This window comes from Pipistrellus kuhlii, unplaced genomic scaffold (genome assembly GCF_014108245.1).
Source record: "Pipistrellus kuhlii isolate mPipKuh1 unplaced genomic scaffold, mPipKuh1.p scaffold_m20_p_26, whole genome shotgun sequence".
In the NCBI taxonomy this organism is placed as follows: Eukaryota; Metazoa; Chordata; class Mammalia; order Chiroptera; family Vespertilionidae; genus Pipistrellus; species Pipistrellus kuhlii.
In genome coordinates, this window is record NW_023425525.1 from 3430824 (window position 1) to 3454083 (window position 23260).

At 48.2% G+C, this 23260-nt stretch overlaps 1 protein-coding gene across 2 annotated transcripts in view; it reads right to left on the reverse strand.

Annotated features, from left to right (window-relative positions):
- Nucleotides 1-427: 427 nt before the first annotated feature.
- Nucleotides 428-23260, reverse strand: part of AOAH (acyloxyacyl hydrolase) — a 73795-nt gene continuing 50962 nt past the window's right edge. The window contains exons 12-21 of one of the 2 annotated variants that reach the window (XM_036453833.2): nt 23133-23221; nt 14544-14629; nt 12757-12793; nt 12051-12125; nt 9764-9936; nt 8283-8341; nt 8145-8204; nt 6705-6801; nt 2028-2104; nt 428-795 (exon numbers count right to left, since the gene is read on the reverse strand). In XM_036453833.2, the coding sequence (XP_036309726.1) occupies nt 667-795; nt 2028-2104; nt 6705-6801; nt 8145-8204; nt 8283-8341; nt 9764-9936; nt 12051-12125; nt 12757-12793; nt 14544-14629; nt 23133-23221 (882 nt within the window). In that variant the 3' untranslated portion in view covers nt 428-666. Of the gene's footprint in view, nt 796-2027; nt 2105-6704; nt 6802-8144; nt 8205-8282; nt 8342-9763; nt 9937-12050; nt 12126-12756; nt 12794-14543; nt 14630-23129; nt 23222-23260 lie in introns of both variants that reach the window. The other variant, XM_036453832.2, reaches the window with a different exon arrangement.

The window sequence follows — 23260 nt, forward strand, 5'->3', positions numbered from 1 at the left end:
TACTGTATGTGTGGGGGCGGTGTCCCTCAGCCCAGCATGCACCATCTCCAATCTGGGACCCCTCAGGGGATGTCCGATTGGGCCTAAACCGGCAGTCAGACATCCCTCTCACAATCTGGGACTACTGACTCCCAACCACTCACCTGCCTGCCTTTTGTCTGACTGATTGCCCCTAACCACTCCCATGCCAGCCTGATCAATGCCTAACTGCTCCCCTGCCAACCCAATTGCCCCCAGCTGCCCTCCCCTACAGGCCTAGTTGTCCCCACCTGTCCTCCCCTGATGGCTTGGTCACCCACCCCTAACTGCCTTCCCTCCCCTGCAGGCGTGGTCACCTCCAACTGCCCTCCCTTGATGGCTTGGTTGCCCCTTACTGCCCTCCCCACAGGCCAGCTTGTGGCAGCCATCTTGTGACAGGGTGTGATAGTCAATTTGCATATCACCTCTTTATTACATAGGATTGTATGAGGATCAGTGGTCAGGAAACTGAACCCAGAAGCTCAGAGAGTCACACTGTCATTCAGATGTGCTCCTAGAGGAGAGAAAAGCACTGCAGAGGGGCTGTTAGAGAGAGGCCTGTGAGCCTGTGACATAGCAGCCCTGGAACTATGCGCTGGATGAGTTTACCCAAGTTTCTGTTTCTGGGAGCCCATGTCCCCGGGGGACTCAGTGTCCCCCTTGGTCTCCAAACACCTGTTCAATCTGGGTGTTGAAGGGATTCTCCTTCCCCAGGACCTGGGGCCATTGCAGCCGCAACTTGTCCCACAAGCCATCTACCAGCAGCAGTGACGCCACCTGTGAGGAGGAGCAAAACGGAAATGACAACCCAGTAAAGACTTCACCAGCAAGACCCCCTCTCTTCTTCGTGTGGAACACACTCTGGATTCCTACCATCATTTTTTGCTTTGTACGATCCCTTCCCTGGTGAGGGTGGGACCTATTGCTTGGTTCTCACCAGCAGAACATGGCAAAGGTGAAAGGTCACTTCAGTGAGGACGAAACATTATGTAAAACCACTCTGCCACCGGGGACCCTCCTTGTGGCCCTGGTGAAGCAGGAAGCCAGGTGGCAGGGGGGGAGGGTGCCTCCTGCTGACATCCAGCTGGAGCCGGTCCTCAGTCCTACCTCACAGGGGAATTGTGGATTCTGTCCACAACCCACGTGAATCTGAAAACAGCTCTGCCCCGGTTGGGTCTCTGGATGAGCATGCAGCCCAGGTGATACATCTGGACTTTAGCCTGCGATACCCGAAGCAGAAGACCCTGTTCAGTGCCAGGCACTCCTCACTCAGTGGCTGTGAGAGAAGAGATGAATATTGTTTCACTGAACTTGTGCCGATTTGTGACTGAGTAATAGATAACAAACACATTCCTCAGAAAGCCACTTGTCTCTTTCTCTGTGGACAGGTAACACCTAGAGCTTGGGTTTCGGAGACGAGCCCATCGGATCCTTTCCTTAAAGAGCTCCCATTCTGGTGGGAAAACCCAATGTGCCAAAGGGCACCAGTGAAGCCACAGGGAGGGCTGCACCGGAGTCCCTCGCCTGGAAGGGGAAGAGTGCAGACTCCCACTCCTGAGGGGATGGCCGGCCCTCCCCCTGGCCTGGCTGACCATCAAGGCCAAGGCCACAGGAGAGGACACCAAAAGCACTTCCCAGGTCGGCCCTGGTCATTGCCACCCCATCCTCACCAAGGCTGAGTCAGAAAGACCAGAGTGGTGGAGGACTCTCATCTTTCAAAATTTTGAAAATGGCAGACAGCTTCCCTACTAGGCCGCTCTCTGCACTGACCCCTGGGAAGCACAGAGCAAGGTAATAGGTATCTCTCAGAACTTCCCCACACACGTTACATGAGTGCGAACTGTAGACATAAAGTCAAAGGCCGGGTATCATTTCCACCTTGTTTTCCTCTTCCTCTGATTTTCCCTGTACTTTTATTGATTCTTTATCTAACCCATGTGTGGAATGCATAATTACGTTAAAAAGTAACCTAACAGGTAGTTGCCAATGACCATGGTATGTCAGCTCACCTCATTGGGGTGGAATCCATCCACGGGTTCAAGGAGCTGCCAGGGCTGCCCGCCTCTCTTCTGCCACTTCTTCACGACTGCAGGGCACACAGAGAGCCAGAGGGTTAGAGCAGGGACCGTCGCCAGAGCTGCCCGCTGCCTCCCGAGCCGGGCTCACCCACCTGGACTGCCCATGAGACGTTATCTCGTGTTGGGGGCAGGGTGTGTGTGTGTATGTGGTTTTCTGGACAGAGATGATCTCCCCACTGTGTGATTGTTGTTTTCCTAACTCAGAAGGAACACATGTGCCAGTGGAGGTGGTTGTGTGGTGGGGCCAGGTGAGCTCTGGAATATTCGGCACCCATTCCAGTCCATCTCATTTCCCAGCGGACAGAGGGGCAGCATCGCAGAGGCAGGACAGGGAGCACATGTGCTAACATTGCCTTTGATGGCTGCCATTTCCACACCTGCCTGCCTGTGGCAACCTGTCATCCTCAAAGATCCTACAGGGCGTCAGAAATATGATTATGTCCAACATGTCGATTATCTCAGCATCACAACCCGAGTGATGGAAAGCAATACCGCTGTCCTTCACCGGGGTGACAGGCCCGGAGTGTCTGCTGCTCGAGGCAACAGTATGTGAACCCTACACTGTAGTAGCATAGTCTGTGAGAGTGCCTGAGGGAAACACATTCTTCGAGAGCCTCCTGGGAGAAAAGCCTGGAACTGCTGCCCCAGAGTGGCCCACGTGCTCACTCCCCGAGGTCCAGAGAGGGGCGCAGGCATGGCTAAGGTTCCTCCAGTTCTTCCCTGTTTGGCCTGCAGAAAACTCAAAGGCAGGGATCTGTGCCCTCTTTGCTTCTCCCTTTTTAAAAAAAATGTATTTTATTGACATTTAGAGGGATAGAGAAAAACATCAATAATAAGAGAAAATCATTGATTGGCTACTGCCTGCACGCCCCCTACTGGGGATTTAGCCTGCAAAATGGACATGTGCCCTGACTGGGAATTGAACTGTGATCTCCTGGTTCATAGGTCAATGCTCAACCACTGAGTCTGGCCAGGCCCTCTTTGTTCTTCATGAACGATCGTGAATAACCTCTCGGGATTTGTCACAAGATGTATTTTCTTTACCTGGGAAGTCAGAGGGACTCTTCAGGCTAATGACCTGCTTTTCTGAGTGGCCACAGATGTCCTGAGAGGAGATTCATAGAACACATGTGGCTCTTTAATGGCCAAAAACGCTCTCAGATATTTAAGAAGAGAGACCCACAAGCTGGTCCGCACCATGAGGTCATGGGTTGTTTTTGTAGGTGCATGGCAGGATCTGAGGCACGGTGTGCTCCCAAGGCGTTGCCATGGAAGCAGAGGGTAGTGGGCGGCGTATTCCAGCAGTCAGTGTGGAAATGGCCTTGCCAGCCCAGTGGCACTTTCCCTCCTCTGAGTGGAGGTGTGGCGCAGACCCGGATAAGGCCCTTGCCCGCTCAGCTGCCCTTTCCCACGGGGGAAATTGCTTCCTCTGTGTAGCTCATGGCCAGGTCAGGCGGGTGGGTCAGCAGGAGCAGAGAGCCTCTGGAGACAAGCACCCATCTTTCAGGGCCGGGTGGGGTGCCCACCCTTGGGGGGCAGGCCCTCCAGTGCGATTTGCTCTGTCGCGGGTGTGGAATGGTGAGTTTCATATTTAAAAAGAGGATATGACGATGCCACAGGTCAAGTGCAGCACAGAAAGGAAAGATGTTCTTGGGACCTTGCAGACTGCAGGTTTGATAAGTGGGTCTTCATGTCTCGTGAAAGGGGAGCACAGTGACAGGTGCATTTCCACCATGGCTTCCTCTGAGGGACCGGCGTGGCCCACTGTGTATCAGTGATGGCACAGAGCTGGACATTGAAAGAGAATACACATTTGTTGTCCAGGCCTCATTAGCCCTGGGAGATGGCGACAGGGGCTTCACATGCACAGGTGACCGAGGTGGGGTGGGGCTGAGTGGTGGGAGGGGATGTCCCTATTTCATTGCTGAGTCCCTATTCTGTTGCAAGGTGCCCTCATCCGTACCTGGGTCCCGTTTGCCCTTATTGCCACGTTGCTCAAAAGGAGACAAAAGCTGTGTGGATATTTCATGTGCCTGAGGTTGCAGCTCCTCTGGTCCAAGTTGGGACAGGCACACGGTTCTTTCCGGTGTAAATGCTGGCCTTTTCCTGGAGGGCACATGCACACCCCCTCACCCCCATGGGGTGGACCAGATGGCCAGGCTGTGAGCTGCCCAGGTGGGTAGTTCCCCACAGAGACGGGTCTAGGAGTGGACGGTCCCTCTGCCTGTTCTGGAAAATGCTAAGCTTTCAAGGTCAAAATTCCCTTTGCAGTAGTGGAACCTGGGGCATAAGTCAAGTTCTTACTATGGTTCCTAGAAACTAGAAAAACCTCCAGCTCTTCCAGGCACCTGGATGTGCAAACACCGGGCACCTGGATGTGCAATGCAGGTGCTGCATCAGCTGCATCAGTCCCGGCCCCTGTCCCTCTCCCTCCACTTTCCTCCCACTGCATCCGTCTGTCCTCCCCAGTGCAGTGCGCGTGGACTTCACGTGGGGAAGGCGAGGAAGGCCCTGTGCCCGATGGGATCTTCCTATTTGCTTTTGAGGAAATTATAAAACAGGAAGGCCCTCGAACTGTCGATAAGGATGGCTAAGCCCGAGAGACACAGGGAGGTTTCTCGGTGAAGTGCCGGCAGCCATGTGGTTTAGAACATTCAGTTTGGGATAAGAGAACTTTTTTTTTTTTTGCTTTGTTACTGCATTTATTGCTGTTCTGAGGACAAGAATGGGCTGATGACCTCTCCTGACAAGCATCAAGGTCATCAGTGCAATGCTGGCCAGGATTAGACCCTTCATGAAGATAAGGAATGTTCTGTTTTGTTGAGGGCTCTATCCCCAGCACCTACACAGCACATGGCAGGATATAGCAAAAACCTGATGCCCCACTGACAAACAATCTTAATCTGGCAGCATTACAGAGCCTCATTTATTACATTTTAACATGCACGGGATTGTCTGTAGACTGTGCTAAAATGCAGGCTCCTAGGCCCAATGAGGAGTGTGGCGGGGTTCTGCATTTATAAGTAGCCCCAGACCACACGCTGGGTAGCAGGTGTGATGGAAAGAAATGGCACTCTTTCCTGGGGACCAGCAGTGTCCCGGGCCCGGCTTTAAGGAGGTCACACATTCCTGTAACCATGGCAGACATGTGTCCCGCAGATATGGCCGCCCCTTTTCGGGTCTCTGAATTGTGCAGGGAACTGCCTGTAGCCCCAAAGGTAATGAAGCACAGAGTGGAGGCTCCCTCGGAAAGTGAGGACATACCCTGTGCATGTTAGACATGATTCTATTTTTAATAACTTCCTCTAGGTTCAAGGTTGACGATGATCAGAGAGCACGTGGTGGTATATTTGTTTACAGCAGGAATTCATTAATGAGTCATTAGCTCTGCATTTTAATGCAAGGCTATCCATCAAAATGCCTCTCCCCATGAGGGAAACAGGCATCACCTAGGCAGGAAATCTAGTTAAGGGCCATCAGTCTTGTTGGGAAGATGCTCAGAGTTGAAGTACTAGACTCCGCAATGCCGCCCGTGTCAGCTAATGTGATGTGCGATGATTCACGAGGGCCATCTGCTTCCCCTGGCTGCTCGGGCTGGGTGGGGTGGCAGGGAGGCAGAGAGGAAGACCTCCGGAGGAGGAATGGCCCATCCTGTGCATGCATGGCAAAGCTTTCCATTAGCGCTACCCAGAGGTCAGTCCATCCATGGAGGTGTGTTTCTTGTACAACAATTGCTTAGCAATGAACATGAGGCTGGGAGGATTAAAGCCAGTCAACCATCATTTTTTTCAGCCAGGCGGCATGACTCAGTGGTTGAGTGTTGACCTATTTACCAGGAGGTCATGGGTTCAATTTCCGGTCAGCGTGCATGCCTAGTTTGCAGACTTGGTCCCTAGTGGGGCGTGTGCAGGAGGCTACTGATCAATGATTCTCTCTCATCATTGATGTTTCCCTCTCTCTCTCCCTCTCCTTGCCTCTCTGAAATCAATAAAAGTATGTTTAAAAATAATAATAATTTTTCAGAGTCAAGGTGTGAAGGAACATGCCTATTGCCATGGCCACGCCTCAGGGGCCCCTGTGTCTGGACAGAATGGCAGCAGAGACATACCAATGTCCTTTCTAGGAAGCTGAGACCCGGGCTGTCCATCTCGCCACAGGCAAACCTGAGGTCATTCCCATAGGAACTCGGATTCATTTATTTCTGTGCGGGGCCTGGGAATCTGCATCGTGGCCAAGTAGGCAAATCAGTGCCCACGGTGGGAGGCACCGCCTTGGCCCCTGTCCCCATCACACTTGTCTGTAGCCCATTGGCAAGCAGATGCTGCCGTACTGGCCAGAACAAAGGTGATCCCCTGGACCCACTGGCCCCTGCCTAACCATTCTCCACCTGGTTGCTGGCTGTGTTTGAGGGTTTCTAAGATGACAGTGAAATCAGGCGTGAGCGTCCCCTTCCATACTCCGCCTTATTTCAGTGCGGGAGCTCTTAGTATGTGAGAGTACCAGGGGAGACCCCGTCCAATCTGCTGCCTGTGGGTTCCAGCTGCCGGGGCCGGCTCTCCCTGGCTGCTGCTCTTGTCTGTGTCATGACCAAAGCCCAGCAACACTCACTTTCTTGGAAGTCAAAATCCACATAGTACAGATGGAAGCTGGTGAATTTCTGGCTGGTGGCAATCTTCTTCAGTGTATTGGAGAGCTGTGCTGCTCTCTGAAAGCGAGGGAAATGGGGAGAATTCCATGAAACCGAGGCCTTGACTGGAGTGAGCGGGTGATTCAGACGGAACGAAGAAATGGATGGTCTCTACCCTCCCTCCCCATCCTCCCTCCCTGATCAGCCGTCCTCTCAGAGGCACTCGGAGCAGCTCTGCACCATGAATTCTCTTCCTGCACACACGGCCAACACGCATGCAACCTGTTAAGCTTCATTAGGAACCAAATGGGCGCAAATGAAAGCAATAAGATACCATTCTCCCCATGGCATCGGCCAGGACAGGATGAACAGTCGTGACAATGGAGACTAGCGCCCAGGAATCGGAGACCCAGAAGGCCAAAGGTCTGTTTGACCTTTCTAAGAGTAGCTCAGCAAGATGGGTCACCTCCTCAAACACAGCTCACTCTTAGACCCAGGCATTTTTCTAGAAATGTGTCTTAACAGACATGGCGCGCGCGTGCGTGCACACACACACGTCCATCCCAATGCTGTTTGTCACAGAGAACAATTGGAAACCCCTACGACCTGTATGTCCAGCTCCAAGGGGGTGAGATAAATCACAGCAAGTTCCTGTGTCATACACTCTAACACAAACACAAGGTCAGGGTGTGGAGGGATAGTGGATGAAGGTCAGACATGTGCTTTCAGACACCGTGTAGGCACAACCTATGGAAGCAATACTGGAAAGACACGCACACGCACTGACTTCGGGCGGTGAGATTTGGGGTGAACTTTGTTACTTTTGTTGGTGAGTTTCTTAACATTCTCCAAGGTTTTTAAAAACGGAAGTGTATTTGTACAAGGAATTCAATGAGTCTCTTACAAAGAGAAGGCTAACCCTGGCCCTGAACCTAACCCTGACCCTGACCCTGACCTTGACCCTAATCTTAACGTGTGGAAGAGCTGCATGGGCCCCAGGCTCTCATAGAGAGGAGAGGAAGGCTCTGAGGTGTCGGTCCTCCCTGAACTTGGGGGGACTCAGACCAGGTCTCACCTCGCTCACTTCTCTCCACCTCTATAAACACACCTCCAAAGGGCTCTCAAAGGTGTGTGTGTGTGTGTGTGTGTGTGTGTGTGTACACGCGTAAGTACATAGGAGAGAGACAGACACACACATACAGTACAGTGACTGACAGACACTGTAAGAGTGATAGATCCAGAGGAGGTGAAAGGGGAGAGGCACATTCCCTGGCCCCAACAAGCCCCCCAGAAGTTCAGTGTTTCTGTTCACCAGCTTGAGGGCCAGCATGCTGCCCAAACCCCATTCCTGGTGCAAACATTGCAGCAAACGCAGGGCAAGAATGAGCCAACACGCTACCACGGGGCTGCGCCAGTCCTACCTGTGAGGTGAGTGTCTGGAGGGTCTCGTTGGCTGTCATCCAGCCGGAGCAGGGGCTGACCTGGGGGGGAGGACTCTGTGATTACCAGGGCACAAAGGCAGTGAGGGGCAGGGCCTCGGGACAGGCAGGCCAGCTCACCTGAAGGCAGCTCAGGAAGGCGTACAACTGCCCGTAGGTCACGTCCCTGTTCAGCTGGCCTGGAAGACAGCGAGGCTGGGATGTGGCAGCCAATGGGACACGTAGGCTGGCCCTGCCTCCCTGCAGAAGGCTGGCTGGCACACGCCCAGGGACCTGCCCTCACGTCCAGATGGCATGGCTCTTGAGGAACACCCATGTTTCCTTTCTTTCTGGACCCCCTTGACATTCAGAGCTGGAGTGGGGGGCGGGGGCTAAGAGTTTGCTTTCTCCGTGAGCTGCTGGCACAGCTAGGGTGGCCCGAGGAGCCTGGCCGCCTCTGGACACAGGTGGAGGGACACAAGGGCACCTGAGGGACCATTGCATCACCAACAATGGACTTGGTCCCGCACGGCTTTCTCCTGGCAACGAAGTGCCAAGTCCCCAGGGAGCACGGGAGCTCTCGGGGGCAGTTGACAAATCCTCCTGAGCCAGTTTATGAAATCCCAGGTCTGACCAGTGACCCCTGGTGAGGGCGGCAGGGCAGGGCGAGTGTCTGAAGGCTGCCACGCACGGCCCTGCAGCCACGGAAGGGAGAGGCCAGCCCCCACATCCCTGCATGGCCCAGGGCGCTTATTTTAGCCCCAAAGAGCAGATATGGCCCACAAGTATTTTTTGGTGCAAGTTAGAGAGGCACCATGAGTGAAGATGACAGGCGCATGTAAAGGTCACCTCTAAAGGTCAGCTGCAGGGGCAGAATCTGTGGGGGCTGTTTCTTCTCCCACGTCTCCCCTCCCTCCTTCAGCATATCCGCCCCCAAGGCACCTCCACTTCCAAGCTGTGGCTCAGACAGAGAACCCAGGCTCCCCTGCTCTCAGGGGCAATGGCTGGTGTCTTACTCACTAGCACTCTCTCACGCTCCACAAAGTAAAGGAAATAACAGGCCCTATCTCTGAGCGGAGAGAGAGACCGAAGGTGATGGAACAGTCTTATTTCTCACTTTCGCCTCCCATCAGTTAGGCTGAGTGATAGATTCAATTTTCTTGTTGGAGAGGAGGAATGTTATCTCTGTGCCCAAAACAGACTCCGAGTATGGAATCTGGAACCAGCCAGGCTACGGAATTCCATCTGGCCACCAGAGGGCACTCACCACCGAGATTCGGAGAAATCCTTCCTTGGACTCAAGGCTTTCTGTCTCTTATTTGGGCTTCATCAGCTCATTTTTAGATCTCACCTTCAGTGAAAGGAGTTTCCTGCCTGAAACTCTTACCGTTCGATTGGTCTGAATTCTTTGCCCACTACTTCTTCCCCTTCCGGCTTTGGATCTGGTTCTGCCCACAGCTAGACCCTGACCTTGAGACCCTGCAGCCGGGGGTACTTCCCTGCTGACCCATGCAATGTGATGGCATTTCAGGGTATCCCTACGTAAGGTGAACTATCTATCTGTACTGGAACTGCATGTACACTGACATTGATAAACAGAAAAAGGGTCTTCAAAACCATACCGAGAGGATGGTATCTGTTGTGCAGATTATCCCAGAGAAAGGTCCCGTCTGGTAAGCCGTACAAGATCACGTGGCTGCCATTCGGCAGGCGGGCGTTCAGGTACTTCAGCGTCTCCATGACCTTGGAATAGAATTGCTCAGGAGTGGTCATTTCTGGGACCGGGTCACTCTTCCTGTTGGTTACAAGGAAAAGGAGAGATCTTACCAAATTACAAGCACAGATGCATGCACATTCAAAATGCTTGCCCCTGAAGGCCACCCCCATGAGGCAGTAATTGATGCTATTTTCTGGCTTCCTGATTCCATGTGGTTGGGTTGATCATGGCACTGGTTTGGTATCTGAGTTGTGAGGAGAGACATATGTCATGTTTGGTGGTGTCAGAGCCTCTAGAAAGCTCCTTTCCTTTGCCATGGGTCTTGGCAATGTTCTAGACAGCAGTGACTACACCAATCTGAGTCCTGGAACAGAGTCACACGATGATTCTTGATGGACATGTAGTGTGACTGACATGTTGTTGCTTTATTCTCCTAAGATTTTAGGGGCTGTTTGTTCCTGCAGCATACCCTCAGCTATCCTAACTGATACACACAGTTCATGGAATCAAAGGAGTTCAGGACTGATTATGATTCGCTTGACACTTCAAGGTCCACAACTTGATCTGTGAAACTTCCCATCTGCATGGCAGGCAGGGAAACAGAATGACGCTGAACAATGAAGTCACATCATGTGTCTACAACATCTCTCTCCAGTTAACTCTCATGACTTTCCCGATTGGCTGCTCTTTCAGGCGACCCCCCTGCCAAAGGGCATTCCATTTTGCCTCTCCGCCTTCCTCTTCAAGCAATGCTTGTTCTATCACGGTTACTGGAAATTTTATATCTTTTCTTATTGCTTCATATCCATTATTGAAAAAAGAAAAAGAAAGTTTTAGAAAGTCCTGTTTGCCACTGGACCCCAGAGCCCAGCACATTGCAGGTGCTTGCTACATACTTCTACAAGTGAATGAGTGAGAGAAAGCAAATAAGGCACTTGTGGCCGGTGGAAAGGGCACAGAACTTCATCAGAGCACATGGCTGGCTCTCATCGTGGCTGCTCATTGCTCCATGGAGGGTAACCTTTCAGAACCTCAGTTTCCTCATCTATGAAATGGGGACAATCATACTTGCCTCTTAGGGCTGCTGTGTGGTGAGGTGATGTAGCCAGTGGTGTGGGTCTGGGGCTCATGGAAGGTTTTGGGGTTCTCTGCTATTTAGTGGGGAGTCCCAGGTGGTTTGTCAAAGAATTGAGACCTGGTTCCCCAGCACGTGGTAGATGTTGGGTTCTGAGAGAGTGGCAAACCAGCCTAAGGGCGGAGCAAGGCAGGGTCTGGCACCAGAGAATTCTGGATCCCAGTGTGGCATCTCCTGCCCTGAATTTACTCACACATGAGGTCTGCACCATCCTCACTGGGAGAGGTCTTGGCTCTCATGGAGGTGTCTGAGAGAGCAAACACACTTGAAGGACACTGAACCTTGAAGTTTGGGAAAGCACTCCTGAGGGTGGAGTCTGGCACTGGCCTTAATTAATTAGGCAAATCATGTGACCTGGGCTTTATTTTTCTGTTTCCTAAAACAGAGGGTGAGTGGTTACTGGGGAGTTGTTCCAGATCTGGCGTCACCTTTTTCTGCTTCTGGCCACGACCTCAGGACAGATGGCATTCACATATGCAGCATATCCTCAGGGGCACACAGATTCTGAGAAATCTTCCAAAATGTCGTGGGGGGACGAAGGCAGTCAACATTCCGAAATCATTACTGAGATCAGCAGGTGAGCAAAACTGCTTTCTCCTGTGGGTCATGGGCGCATTAGGATTGGCCGGAACTGGGGAAACCCAGAGGCAAAGAATTCTCAAAACCTTCTTAGCACCTGGCTGGTGTTGCTCAGTGGTTGAGCATCAACCTACAAAACAGGGCTTGAACTCAAGTCTGACTAATCGCAACGTCTTGATTTTAAGGATATTCAAATAACGTGAATATTTGTTCAAGAATCACTATCACTGCCCTAGCTGGTTTGGCTCAGTGGTTGAGTGTCAACCTATGAATCTGGAAGTCAGGGTTCGATTCCCAGTCAGGGCACATGCCTGGATTTTGGGCTCCATCCCCAGTGTGATGTGTGCAGGAGGCAGCTGATCAATGATTCTCTCTCATCATGGATGTTTCTCCCTCTCTCTCCCTCTCTCTTCCTCTTTGGAATCAATAAAAATAAATTTAAAAAACAAAACAAAAACTTTCTTTGGTAGTAACTCACCCATTGCAGACGTCGTTTCCAATCATGGCATATATGACGATGGCCGGGTGGTCCAACAGTGGGTTCCTAGACAAACTGGAAGCTGAATGTCAAACATGCGGAAACCCAGCTCTGTAACTGGTGTCACAGGCTGGGCCTGTGGAAGAGTCTGTGTGACCGCCCTCTGGGTAACTTTGCTATTTTCTTCCATTTAGTATCACTATCCTTCTCTATAAGCTTTAATCTTCTGTTAGGGAAAGACCACATCAACGCATGAAGTTGAGGAGTGAAGCCTCCAGCAGGGGGCACGCTACCATCTTAGCATCATTCACAGCCTTTGTGGTCAATAATCACAGATGCATTACCTGGGTTACTTATGTCCAGATTCCCAAGACATCCCGTGGGCCCGAAGTTTCCATTCTGGGCACCCAGGGCCCCAATTCTGAATGTTAAGCCCCAGATGAGCACAAAATTGTTTTCTCCTTCATAAACAGGGATATGAAATCCTTTTTGTCTTTTTTTGGTTAGATCTAAGCTTGTATGCATTTTTATGATCTGTCTCTAAGGATATATGGAAATGAACACTTCCAATGCTCACTGGCCCGAGAAGGGATAATAATCTCCCAGGGTTTGCAGAGTGACTAGCTGATGCCCAGTGCAAGTGATAATGGATAACAACAGAGTTCTCATTCAGTTTTCAAAATGAAAAACAACTTCTTCCACGTACCTTTCTAGGAATGTCTCCAGGTTTTGGGAAGATGCACCTGAATCAGTAAAATTAAGAAAATTATTAAAGTTAGGGGACTCAGTTCAACACTGTCCAGATGAGAGTGCCATTGTCTGCGATCACGGGAGAAGCATCACTGAACAATCAGAGGTCATCCATTCTGTAGTGCTGAGAAGTTTCCCTAGGACTCCCCTTAATGGCTATGCGTCCTTGACATTCTATTGACATAACCCCAAATCCTTTGGATTTACAGGTCTCAAGACATTTTCTAGCGTGAATGACCGAACTTGCTAGTGGATGTCAGGAAAGGATATATATCTATCACCAGAGAGAGAAACCACCCCAAAGATTCAGGAATGAGCTGAGGGATGAGAGGAACAGTAGGAAGGATTCTTTGAGAACTACCCATCTCTCCAGAGAACCTGAGGCTCCCCCTGCTGGCTTGGATGTGTAAGTTCAGATTGCAGAGCTGACATATTTCAACTCCTGTAATGACATGCATGGCCACCCTCCTCCATTCCTGTTTCTACCTGTAACAGATCTTTTATAGGAAAGTCGTGGTTATTGAATTCTCATATTATTTCAGACACTCTGTTAAGCACTGTACTTATTAGTTCATTTAGACCATAGCACCACTGTGTGAGGCAGGCCTGAGAGGAGCCCCATTTTGTAGATGAGAACACTGAGGCTCACGTTAGCGGCCCAAAGCCACACAGCTATTAATCTGGAGAACCGCAATCCAAACCCTGCCCCTTCTGCCCACAATGCTGAGCTCAGGCTCCCTGAGTGGCATTGCCTCTCTAGGCTGGGAGGCTAGAAAGAGTGAACCCAAGGAGGGAGTGTACAGACATGGCCTTTATCCCCGGGCAGGAGCGTCTCTGGGTAGACACACAACTGAGAACTGGTGTGAGGTTTAATGCAAATCTCACCCCAGTGTTGAAAAGAGGAAAACCCAGTGTGACTCGAGCCTGTCTCTGCTCAGAGAAGGTGCCACGTTGAGGCCTAAATGCAGAGACTCAGAGAGTTTCTGGGTGTGGGTCACTCCCTGATGTCCTCACGAGTGAAGAGACGGAGGGTGGTCATGGCGGGCTGGCATGGCACCCACCATGGCTCCCTCATCTCTTCAGCTGGGCCCACAGCCCCATGATCTCAGCTTCCCATTTTTAGTAAGATCATCAATCAGGAGGTGTTTAATTCTCACTCTGATTTGTGTGTTAATGAGATATGAAAACTAATGAAAGCTCAAGGCATGAGTGGGGAAAATTAAAGGACCAGGTCGGGCCAATAATTTTCCTCATTATCTGGAGGATGGCTGGGGATTTGAGGTGCAGATCCCCCATGGAGCTTGAGGCAGGAAATGAAAACCTGCCTCGGCGTGCCTCATGGTCAGCCTCTCCCGTGTCCACACCACCTGTTCCTCTGCCGCTCAGCACAGGAAGGCCGGCCAGGGAGAGGGAAGATGGGCAGTTGGCCTGCCTTCCTGCTGGTCAAACTCCTAGTCAAGGGGACAATTTGCCCATTAGCTTTTTATTATATAGGATATACACTGAATGGCCAGATTATTATGCGTTCAGAGGTCATCATCATCTGGCCACTCAGTATATATCTCGACTGCATCTTGTTCCTTTCACTGCAGGGAAAGGCCCTAACCCCAGGCCCCTCTATCAGAAAGGGAGACGTTCATTTTACCCCATGGCCCTTGTCACCAATGCTCAGCTGCTGAGGTCCTTGGGAAATAAAATCAGTCATTCAGCGCACATAGGCGAAGGCCGAGGGTGGCCACCCACCGTTTTTTGAAATATTCTGGTAGTCCCGGTGATTGCAGTGGTTTCTTTTCCGTAGACGAAGGTAGATAGAGTTTTCTTTAATTCTGGAACAAATACATACATGTATGCTTAACGTTGGGACAGTCACATGATGAAATACAAGCACATGTTTTTATTATGATTTTTAAAGTGGGGTGAAAGTGAATTCAGAAAACCACATCTCTATAGTTGTGTTTTTCTCTAAACCGTCGCTGCATAAGTGGTTACAGAAAACAGCCCTATAGACATTGCATGGATGTGGGAAGATCAAACTTTTTTTCTTAGGAGGACCTTTGTAACCCTTTTACCAAAAGCTGCTGTATGTCTCTCGAACAACTGGTGGTCTTTATCGCTTCTGTGTTTTAAACTTGACCATGTTCCCGCTCTTCTCTCGGTGGCTATGAAGCTGTGGCAGACACTCTTGTCCTTCAGACCCTTGTCTCCCCTTTGTCCATTTTCACAGACGTTTTCGTAGGACACAGGTCTGCCCGTAATGATGCCTGCTTTCCCAGCTTCCTTTGCAGCTAGGAGTGGTCACTTCACTAAGTTCTGGGCAATGGGATGGAAGTGGATGTTTTTAGCAGCAGTTTCTGGGGATATTTCTTAGGACACAATTGGCAGGTTTTTTTGCTTTCTTTTTCCTGCTTAGCCATTCTGCTGCCAGGAATAGGAATGCTGCCATCTTAGACTGTAGGGGTAAATTCCACCCCAGGAAGGTAAGGATGAGCTGGAAAGATTGTGGATCCTGAGGAGCAGGGAACTTGAGCTCCCATGCTAGACCTGGATTGCAAATCCCTGAACTTTCCTGTTTGAGAGAAATAAACTCATGCATTATCTTAATTAAACCACCTTATGTTGAGTCTCTCTGTTACCTATAGCTAAATCTAATACCAATGGACAGAGTTTAGAGGCAAATGTGTGACAATATCAGGCTATAATTACACCTATTCTAAATCATTTTCTTGGTTTCTCTTTGTCACATCTTTGATTTTTCTATGTTCTTTTGCCACACTTTAATTTAAATGAAATTTAATGTTACATTCTCTATAATGTTATAGGCTTCCTAAACTCCTTCATAAAACAAGACCAGATAAACTAATGAACAGTAATTAAACTCAGAAGTATCTGATCAGGAGATGTAATAAAAATAAAGGTTGGTATAAGCCACCAACGTTGGAAGCGCCTTGTTATGTAATGACAGACAAGCAGGCGGAGGGTTACAGAACTCTAAGGAAAAAGCACTTTCCCTCAGATGCCTGAAGGGACCCCAGACTGCCTGGCCTCCTGGTGCTGTTGTCAGAGCTTTTCTGCTCCTTGATCCTTTGGGAATCTGGGGCAGCACCTTGCTCCCGGGGTTGGGGTTCTGTAATGTCACTGAGGCAGGCTGATGTGGCTCTATTGTCATTCACAGTGTGAGACACTTTTAGCCTGGAAATTCATGCCACTCAGGGCTGAGAGTGTTCTTCGATTACTTCGTCGCTGTTTTCTTCTTCCTTTTTTTCTTAGAACCCCCTTATTTGAATATTGAGTCACCTAGGTTGGTCTCTAATTTTCCTTTTTTTTTTTTTTCTGCCGTACCTCCCATATCTTGGTTCTTTTGCTCTACTTTCTGGGTAATAGTCTTAACGTTCTCTTTCTGGGAAAATCATCTCATGCCACTGATATAATTTCCAAGGCTCTTTTTGTTCTTTTGAATGTTTCTTTAAATGTAGCACATGTTCTTGTTACTTCATTAAAATACCTCATCTTTTTGAAGATATTAATTTTTAGTTTCTTTTATAAGTAGTATATTAACTAGCATTTTTTTGTTTTTGTTTTGTTGTTGTTTTTTAATCCCTAGTATACAACGCAATAGTTTGTTTCTTTAAGGTTGCTTTTCTCTTTGTTTGCTGTCTTTCACATTCAAGCTTTCCCTCAGGTACCTATGGTCTTGGGTTGTTTGTTGGCTTAGATGTAAAAGTGGGAACTGGTCGGGAACTGAAAGCTGGCTGGAAACAGGGCCCTGGGTGGGCCTTGCTCCTCTGGTCCTCCCCCTCGGCTGGCCGGCCTTTCTCAGGGAGGCCCTGCTGCCCTGTCTTTGGGGGCTTTCCGCGTGAGGTGAGCAGATTCCCCAGGAAAGGACCTTCCTGTCTCCAGCCGGGCTGGGAGGCGTGTGATTTACAGCACACATGTGCTTCACCAGGGTGTCCCTCTCCCCACTTGTGTCCAGTGTCTCCCAGCCCAGAAGCCCTTCCTCTCAGCCTCTCCAGAGAAGAAACCCCAAGGCTCATCCCAGAGCCAGTGAGGGCTGCTAGCCCCATGCTTCCCCCTCCCTCTCCCCGGTGGAGTTGGGAAGAAATCTGAGGTTCTATCTGCAACCTTTCAACCAATACTCCTCCTCCTATGTGTAGCCGCACCCTCGCTTCTGGCACTACCATAGATAGCTGACTCCCACGTATTCTGGAGGTCTTGCCATGTAAGCACGTTGCTTCTTCCCTTTCCCTCCCACCAGCTTAGGATGTCCGTGCCTCAGTGGGTGGAGGCAGGGACCACTGGCCTTCTGCTTTCTGGCTCCCAACAGGCTGTGGCTGTTGGTTCTTCCTGCTCTCTTTATTACCCAGAAGCCTGACCTCTACAAGCTGCATTGTTTATGACCTCTGCCTTGCTTATTTTATTCTATTTTGAAAAAATAAAAAAAAGAAAGATGGGAAAGGGACATCAGACCCGAATTCAATACTAAAATAATTTCACGGTCAATAAAGAGGGGTTATTTTCTTTTGGGAAAATAATTGTTACCAATATTTATCCATACTTATATTTTTGATAATTCTAAAAACAAAATTTATGGACTGAAATATTGTTTTGCTCATGCCCTGATCCTGGAGAGTAAGTAGTGTGGATGTTGAATTATGGATATGGTTAGTTGCACTGTATCTTATTACAAGAATATAGAAATCTTTACCATAGGTGAATGAACATTTCTGACCAGAAACAGCATCTAAAATGCTGGGATTAAGGTTTTGTAGGAGGCACTAGAAAGTATTTCATATAATCAAAGATACTGTTTTCTTTCATCTCCACCTCAAGTACATAATCTCTCCTATAAATTCTAGGAATTGGATTTGTCAGGGAGTGCTCCGTAGAAGATAGAGGGATCAATACAATATTTTGAGAAGCTTATAACAATATTTTCAGATGCCTACACATTGAGAAGCTTGCTTAATAGAACATCACCTCTATCCAGGGCAAGCTGCATGCACTCTAAGGCCTTTCTGGTTTTGAATCCCCCTCCACTTGCTCCCCTATCCTCAGTTGGACTCAGGGTCCCCAGTCTGATTTTTTGTTTGTTTGTTTGTTTGTTTCTCTCCTTTTCCGCTGTTGTGCTTCAAAACCCAGTCCCATGGGCTAGTAGGTGAGGTGATCACTTCAGTCTGAAATCCGAGGGGTGCCGATGAAGAGTATAAAATGTTCTCGTCCTCACACCTCTCCCGATGATAAAGGTGCTGGTGCCCTTAGCACAGGGAGTGGAATTGCAAGTACTAGTATATCTGACTAAATCCCCGATTTAAAAAAAAAAACAAAAAATAAATAAATCCTCGATTTTATCAGCTCCATCTACTGCGGGGCCCAGGAAGTACAGTCTTTTATGTGAGCGCTTGCAGGTCAGATTTTGCTTTTTAAGAATAAAATTTAAAATAGGTGAGTTTCAGACATAGTTGTTTTTCCCATCACAGGCTCAGGTAACACAAAAAACCACTTTCTCTTAGAGAGACGTCTAATCCCACTCCCCCTCCATTTCACCATGATAGAAAGAAAGACAAAACAAAAAGAATAAACTCAAGGATGAGCCTCAAGAGTAACGTAGACAAAGTAAAGGGATTGGCTTGGAAGGGAAGACATGATCTCCTCCTATGTTGACTCAAATCAGATCCTATTTGGAGAGAGGCAATTCAGTAGCTTCCCAGAATGCTTAGCAGGTCAGAGGTGTAAGGATATACCAAATGGGATGTTGTTCAAGCGACAGTGATGTACTAGGTCCTGGTGACCTTTCTGAGACCAGGGGCACTGCTAGTTTGGGTTAAATTCTGAGGTGCTATGAAGTAGAATCTTAGGGAACCAGCCAAGAACCGATAGGGGCTCAGGAGGCCAGCAGCAGGGCCAGAGAGAGCGTTCCTTCTCCAGCGAGCGCCGTTCTTCCCCATCTTCTCTTCCCGGACCTCTCCCTGCGGGGTCCCCAGTCTCTGTCCTCAGCCACATGTCTTTTTCCCACCCACTCCCTGAGAACAGAAGTTCTCTGCTTTTGGCTCTCAGTCTGCTTTTCACTCTTAAGATGGCTGGGAAACCAGAGAGCTTCTGTTCCTGAGAGTTACAGCTGTCAATATTTATATATTAGAAATTAAAACTTAGAAAACGAAAAGAACATTTCATTTTTAAAAATAATGATATATTACACGTTCATATAAACAACATTTTTCCCCTGTAAAAATGTGTTTTCCAATGCATTCCTCCAGTGAGTGAGAAGGTTGGGATCGCTTTACCATTTTCAATTCCCCAATGTCCGTCTGATCAGAGCCCGCTGGGTGCTCCCCTCTGCCTTGGACTCCGTCTGCCGGGACGTGTTGTTTTGGTGGGAACACAGGAAGGAAACCTGGTCTCACACACACACGCGGTGGGGAGAGGGGATGGCATTTTAATGTCCCTTTTCTGTAACTTTGGGTAAGCTTCTCGGATTTTATACCAAAACTTGACAAATGGCAGCTCCTTAGAGACCGATGGGCTGTCTTGTGGAACCGGAAGTTACATCCGTGAACTCTTGCCCCTGGTGGCATGGAAATGCCTTGGCCTGCCAGTGCTCTGAGCGGGTTTTCTCGTGCAGGATCCTATGCATCACCCACGGGTCATGTAGAGACGATGGTCACTGAGTGAGGAGGGCACGCCAGGTGCTGATGCATTTATGACACGACGTTAAACCCACCCTAGTTGCCAGCACCGCCTGCCTCATGGCAAGGCCTTCGCATCCATGGAAGCTGTCACGGCCATGGAAAAGCCAAGTTTTCAAATTTCACATTTTTCTTTGAAAGCTCATATTGTGCTGATTAGCAGTCAATGCTGTTATTTGTTTTCCTTGAAGTGACACGTTCATCTGATTCATTTCGGATAAAATATCTGCTGTATCCAAGACTGGGTAACCATAGTTTGCTTTCCAAGTTTTTTTTTCTTTTTATTTTCTCCAATAAAAAGGGTGTTCCATAGAAAACTTATTGATTCTGCTCTCAAGTCAGCATGCAGGTGCTTGACCTTAAGACAACCATCATGTTTTATTTGTAGCAAAAGTGCTTCATGCATCCTTCTCATTTCATGAGATGAGATTTTAATATATATATATATATATATATACACACACACACACACACACACACATACATATATATACACATATATACATATATACATATACACACATAATCTATTATATATACACATATACACACATAATCTATTATCTATTATATATATATATATATATATATATATATATATATATATATATATATATAATAGATTTTACAGAGGGAGAGAGAGAGAAACATCGATGAGAGAGAAACATAGATCAGCTGCCTCCTGCACCCCCCCTACTGGGGATGAAGCCTGCAACTAAGGTACGTACCCCTGATCAAAATCGAACCTGGGACCCTTTAGTCTGCAGGCGGATGTTCTATTCATTGAGCCAAACCAGCTAGGGCTCATGCGATGAGATTATTAATAAGTCCTGTGCTTACTTTAACAGAATTAGTGACTTCTTTCTGCTTCATAGGCAATGTTCTGAAGGGAGGATCTCCCCCTATTAAACCAGTGTGTGCAGATGGAGACCACAGGACTCCGAATGCAGTTGGGTGCCACTGCTTTGACTCATGCACAGAGGGCAGCGGTTTTGCCCGCCATTGCTTTTGCACCTTTGGTACAGATGGCTGTGCAGTGCAAAAGGCAAATACTGTCTTAATATTGTTGTGAGAATAGTTTCCACCTTGTGGACCCCCTGAGACACCCCCAGGGGTCCCTGGACCACACTTGGAGAATCACTGATGCAGACTCTATCCTCTCCAATCAGCCTCACCCACCTGCAAAAGGCCAATGCTAATTATTTGTTTGGCAAAGTATAATTATAGGACAGCTAATCATGGGCAATTATAGCACATGTAATTTTTGAATAATGGATTTAATAAGGTTATTAAGCTCATTAGTGTTTAGTACTTACATGTCTTTTTTAAAAAACCCCATGAAATTAGGTTAGCAAATCTTAGCGGCAAATCCCTTCTCTCCCATTTTCTATGTTTAATGCCCCAAGTGTCTGGTTTGCAGTTGCACGCTGCTTTCAAAACTGTTCTCTCATATAATGCCTATTGGGTCAGAGAGAATAGGTAACCTTTAACTGTCAGATTCTAGGACACCTTTCATCAAAGATGTGTGTGAATGTCCTTGAATGGCATTGCCGTGCCACTGGTGACAATGTCTTTGTCCATTTCCTTCCAGGCGTTAGCTATGTCTCTGGCCCCAGATAGCAATTTAATCCAGAGATAGAGGGAGCCAATTGTACTCTAGACAATTCCATCTAATTCACACCCACTTATGTGGACTCTCTGCTCGCACTCTAGGCTCTCCAGCTGGATATGGTAACTTGGTAATTGCTTTTGGTTGTTTTAGCTTTTATAACTTCTTACGGGTAACATCAGCTTCTTTCTCCTTCCCTCCCTCCCTCCCTCCCTCCCTCCCTCCCTCCCTCCCTCCCTCCCTCCCTTCCTTCCTTCCTTGATCTACGAGTGTTGCCCTATTTTTCCTCCCAGCCCCCTCTGCTCCCCACATTTAAGGAACCTCTTTGTCATTTAGCCCTGGCTTGTAGAACTCCACTGACTGGACCAACTCCTGGCCCCACTTTCAGAAGGAGGTGATTTGGGCAGCCACAAACACGGTTATTTTTTAAGGATCTGGAGTCACCTGTCTCCCTCTCTGGAGTTTGTTTGGAGGAAACAGTGCACATGTAGGACGTTAACGGAATACCACTGTAATGAATAACTGGTCAAGCACCCAATATCCCACAAGGCAGGGCTTACCAGGCATGAGCTCGGCTCTCAGAGCACAGTAACCAGGCCCTAAGGAGACATGGCTCCTAGCACTTTTCTAGCTCCGACCCATAAAACGGGCATGTATGGTCTCAGGTACAGCCAGCTAATGGTGGGGAAAAGCATATTTGCTGGGAAGAAGCAAGACCTCTCTTGGCAGGAGTTTCCTCCAACACTTCTAAAGCAAGCAGCGCCCTGAGGTAGGATGCGGACTTGAACATCATGTGGTCCTACAAGCGCTAAGCTTGCACATTGGAGAGAATGTCAACTCAACTGCATCATGTCCACGAGGCCCAGGGACGCTCAATGTCCCACCTAAGGCCACACAGACCGGACCCCTGTACCTGTACGTGCAGTTTATCTCCTAATCGGCCACACGGACTCCGGGGATGGTAGATATGGCTTTTAAAGGAGAAGCCCTCTCTTCCTGAAGTTTGGGTATTGTTTTCTATTCTTCTGGGCCGTGGCTTCTTTAACTTAAATAGGATTTTCCTGTGAGTTAATTGCTTTTGGAGGCGATCTAAACACAAAGCACTGTTTTCAATCTTAAAAATATATTTTCGGCTTCTCATCATTTCCTTCCTAATGTCAGGTTTCTTGCCCCCAGGCTAACCACCGCATATAGGGTTTTTTCTTTTTATCTTAGAACAACTCAATTGCTTTCTGAATCACATTGGGAGAAAAACAAAGCAAAACACATGATTTTAAGGGTTATTACTTTTTGAATTCTCTGAAACCAGAGAGTCAAGAGAACAGACTCTGTCAAAGTGTCGAAGGATGTAAAGATCCATAGAATAGTGTTTTGGCACATTTATCTGGTATTTTTGTTACTTATATTTTATCTCATCTGCCCTACTTGAATGAGATTTTACTATAGAGATGGGACAAGCCTTATTAAACTTTAAGGCATTTATACCATCTGTGCCCTATTAGGTAGCAAGTACTTAACTATTTTTAAAATAAATGAGTGAAGATATAGTCAAATAAATTATTCACAAGATGCAATGAATGGCTGTTCCCAGGCCCCGAATCAACACCCAATCGCACACAGCAAAGTGGTCCGTGCCTCTCAGACTGTCCACGCATGGTCTCTGCCTTCATATCTAGAGCATTACCACCAGCATGAATCCAGGACCTTGAGACCTGCCTATTAACTTTATGAATATTAATTTCTGCATGGAAATAATCAAGTAAACTTCTTGGTCCCTTGACTCAGAAAACTTTAGCCAGGTGTTGAATATTCTCCATCAGAGGTCAACTTTACAGCCCCCTCACTGGGAATACTCTCTTCTGGCCTGCACTGATAAATAGAATTCATATTGCATCCCACTGGGTGGTGGACTACGTCAGGGGCGGGTTTGTTGTGTGTCATTTGTGCTCTAGAAGTCATTCCTAATAATTCACATCTTAGAAAAAGCCCTGTTTTCACAAAGATACACTGAAACCTTTGAAGGTTTCTAAACGTACATACCCACTAGTGGCGTTCAGAAATCCAGTAGCACCAGAAAGTTGGGGCCAGTCAAGCTCATCGGTAAGTGCTGTTGGTAAGTTGAAGAAGGATTTCTAAAGAAAAAATAAAGAGGTGATCATCAAAATGGTCAT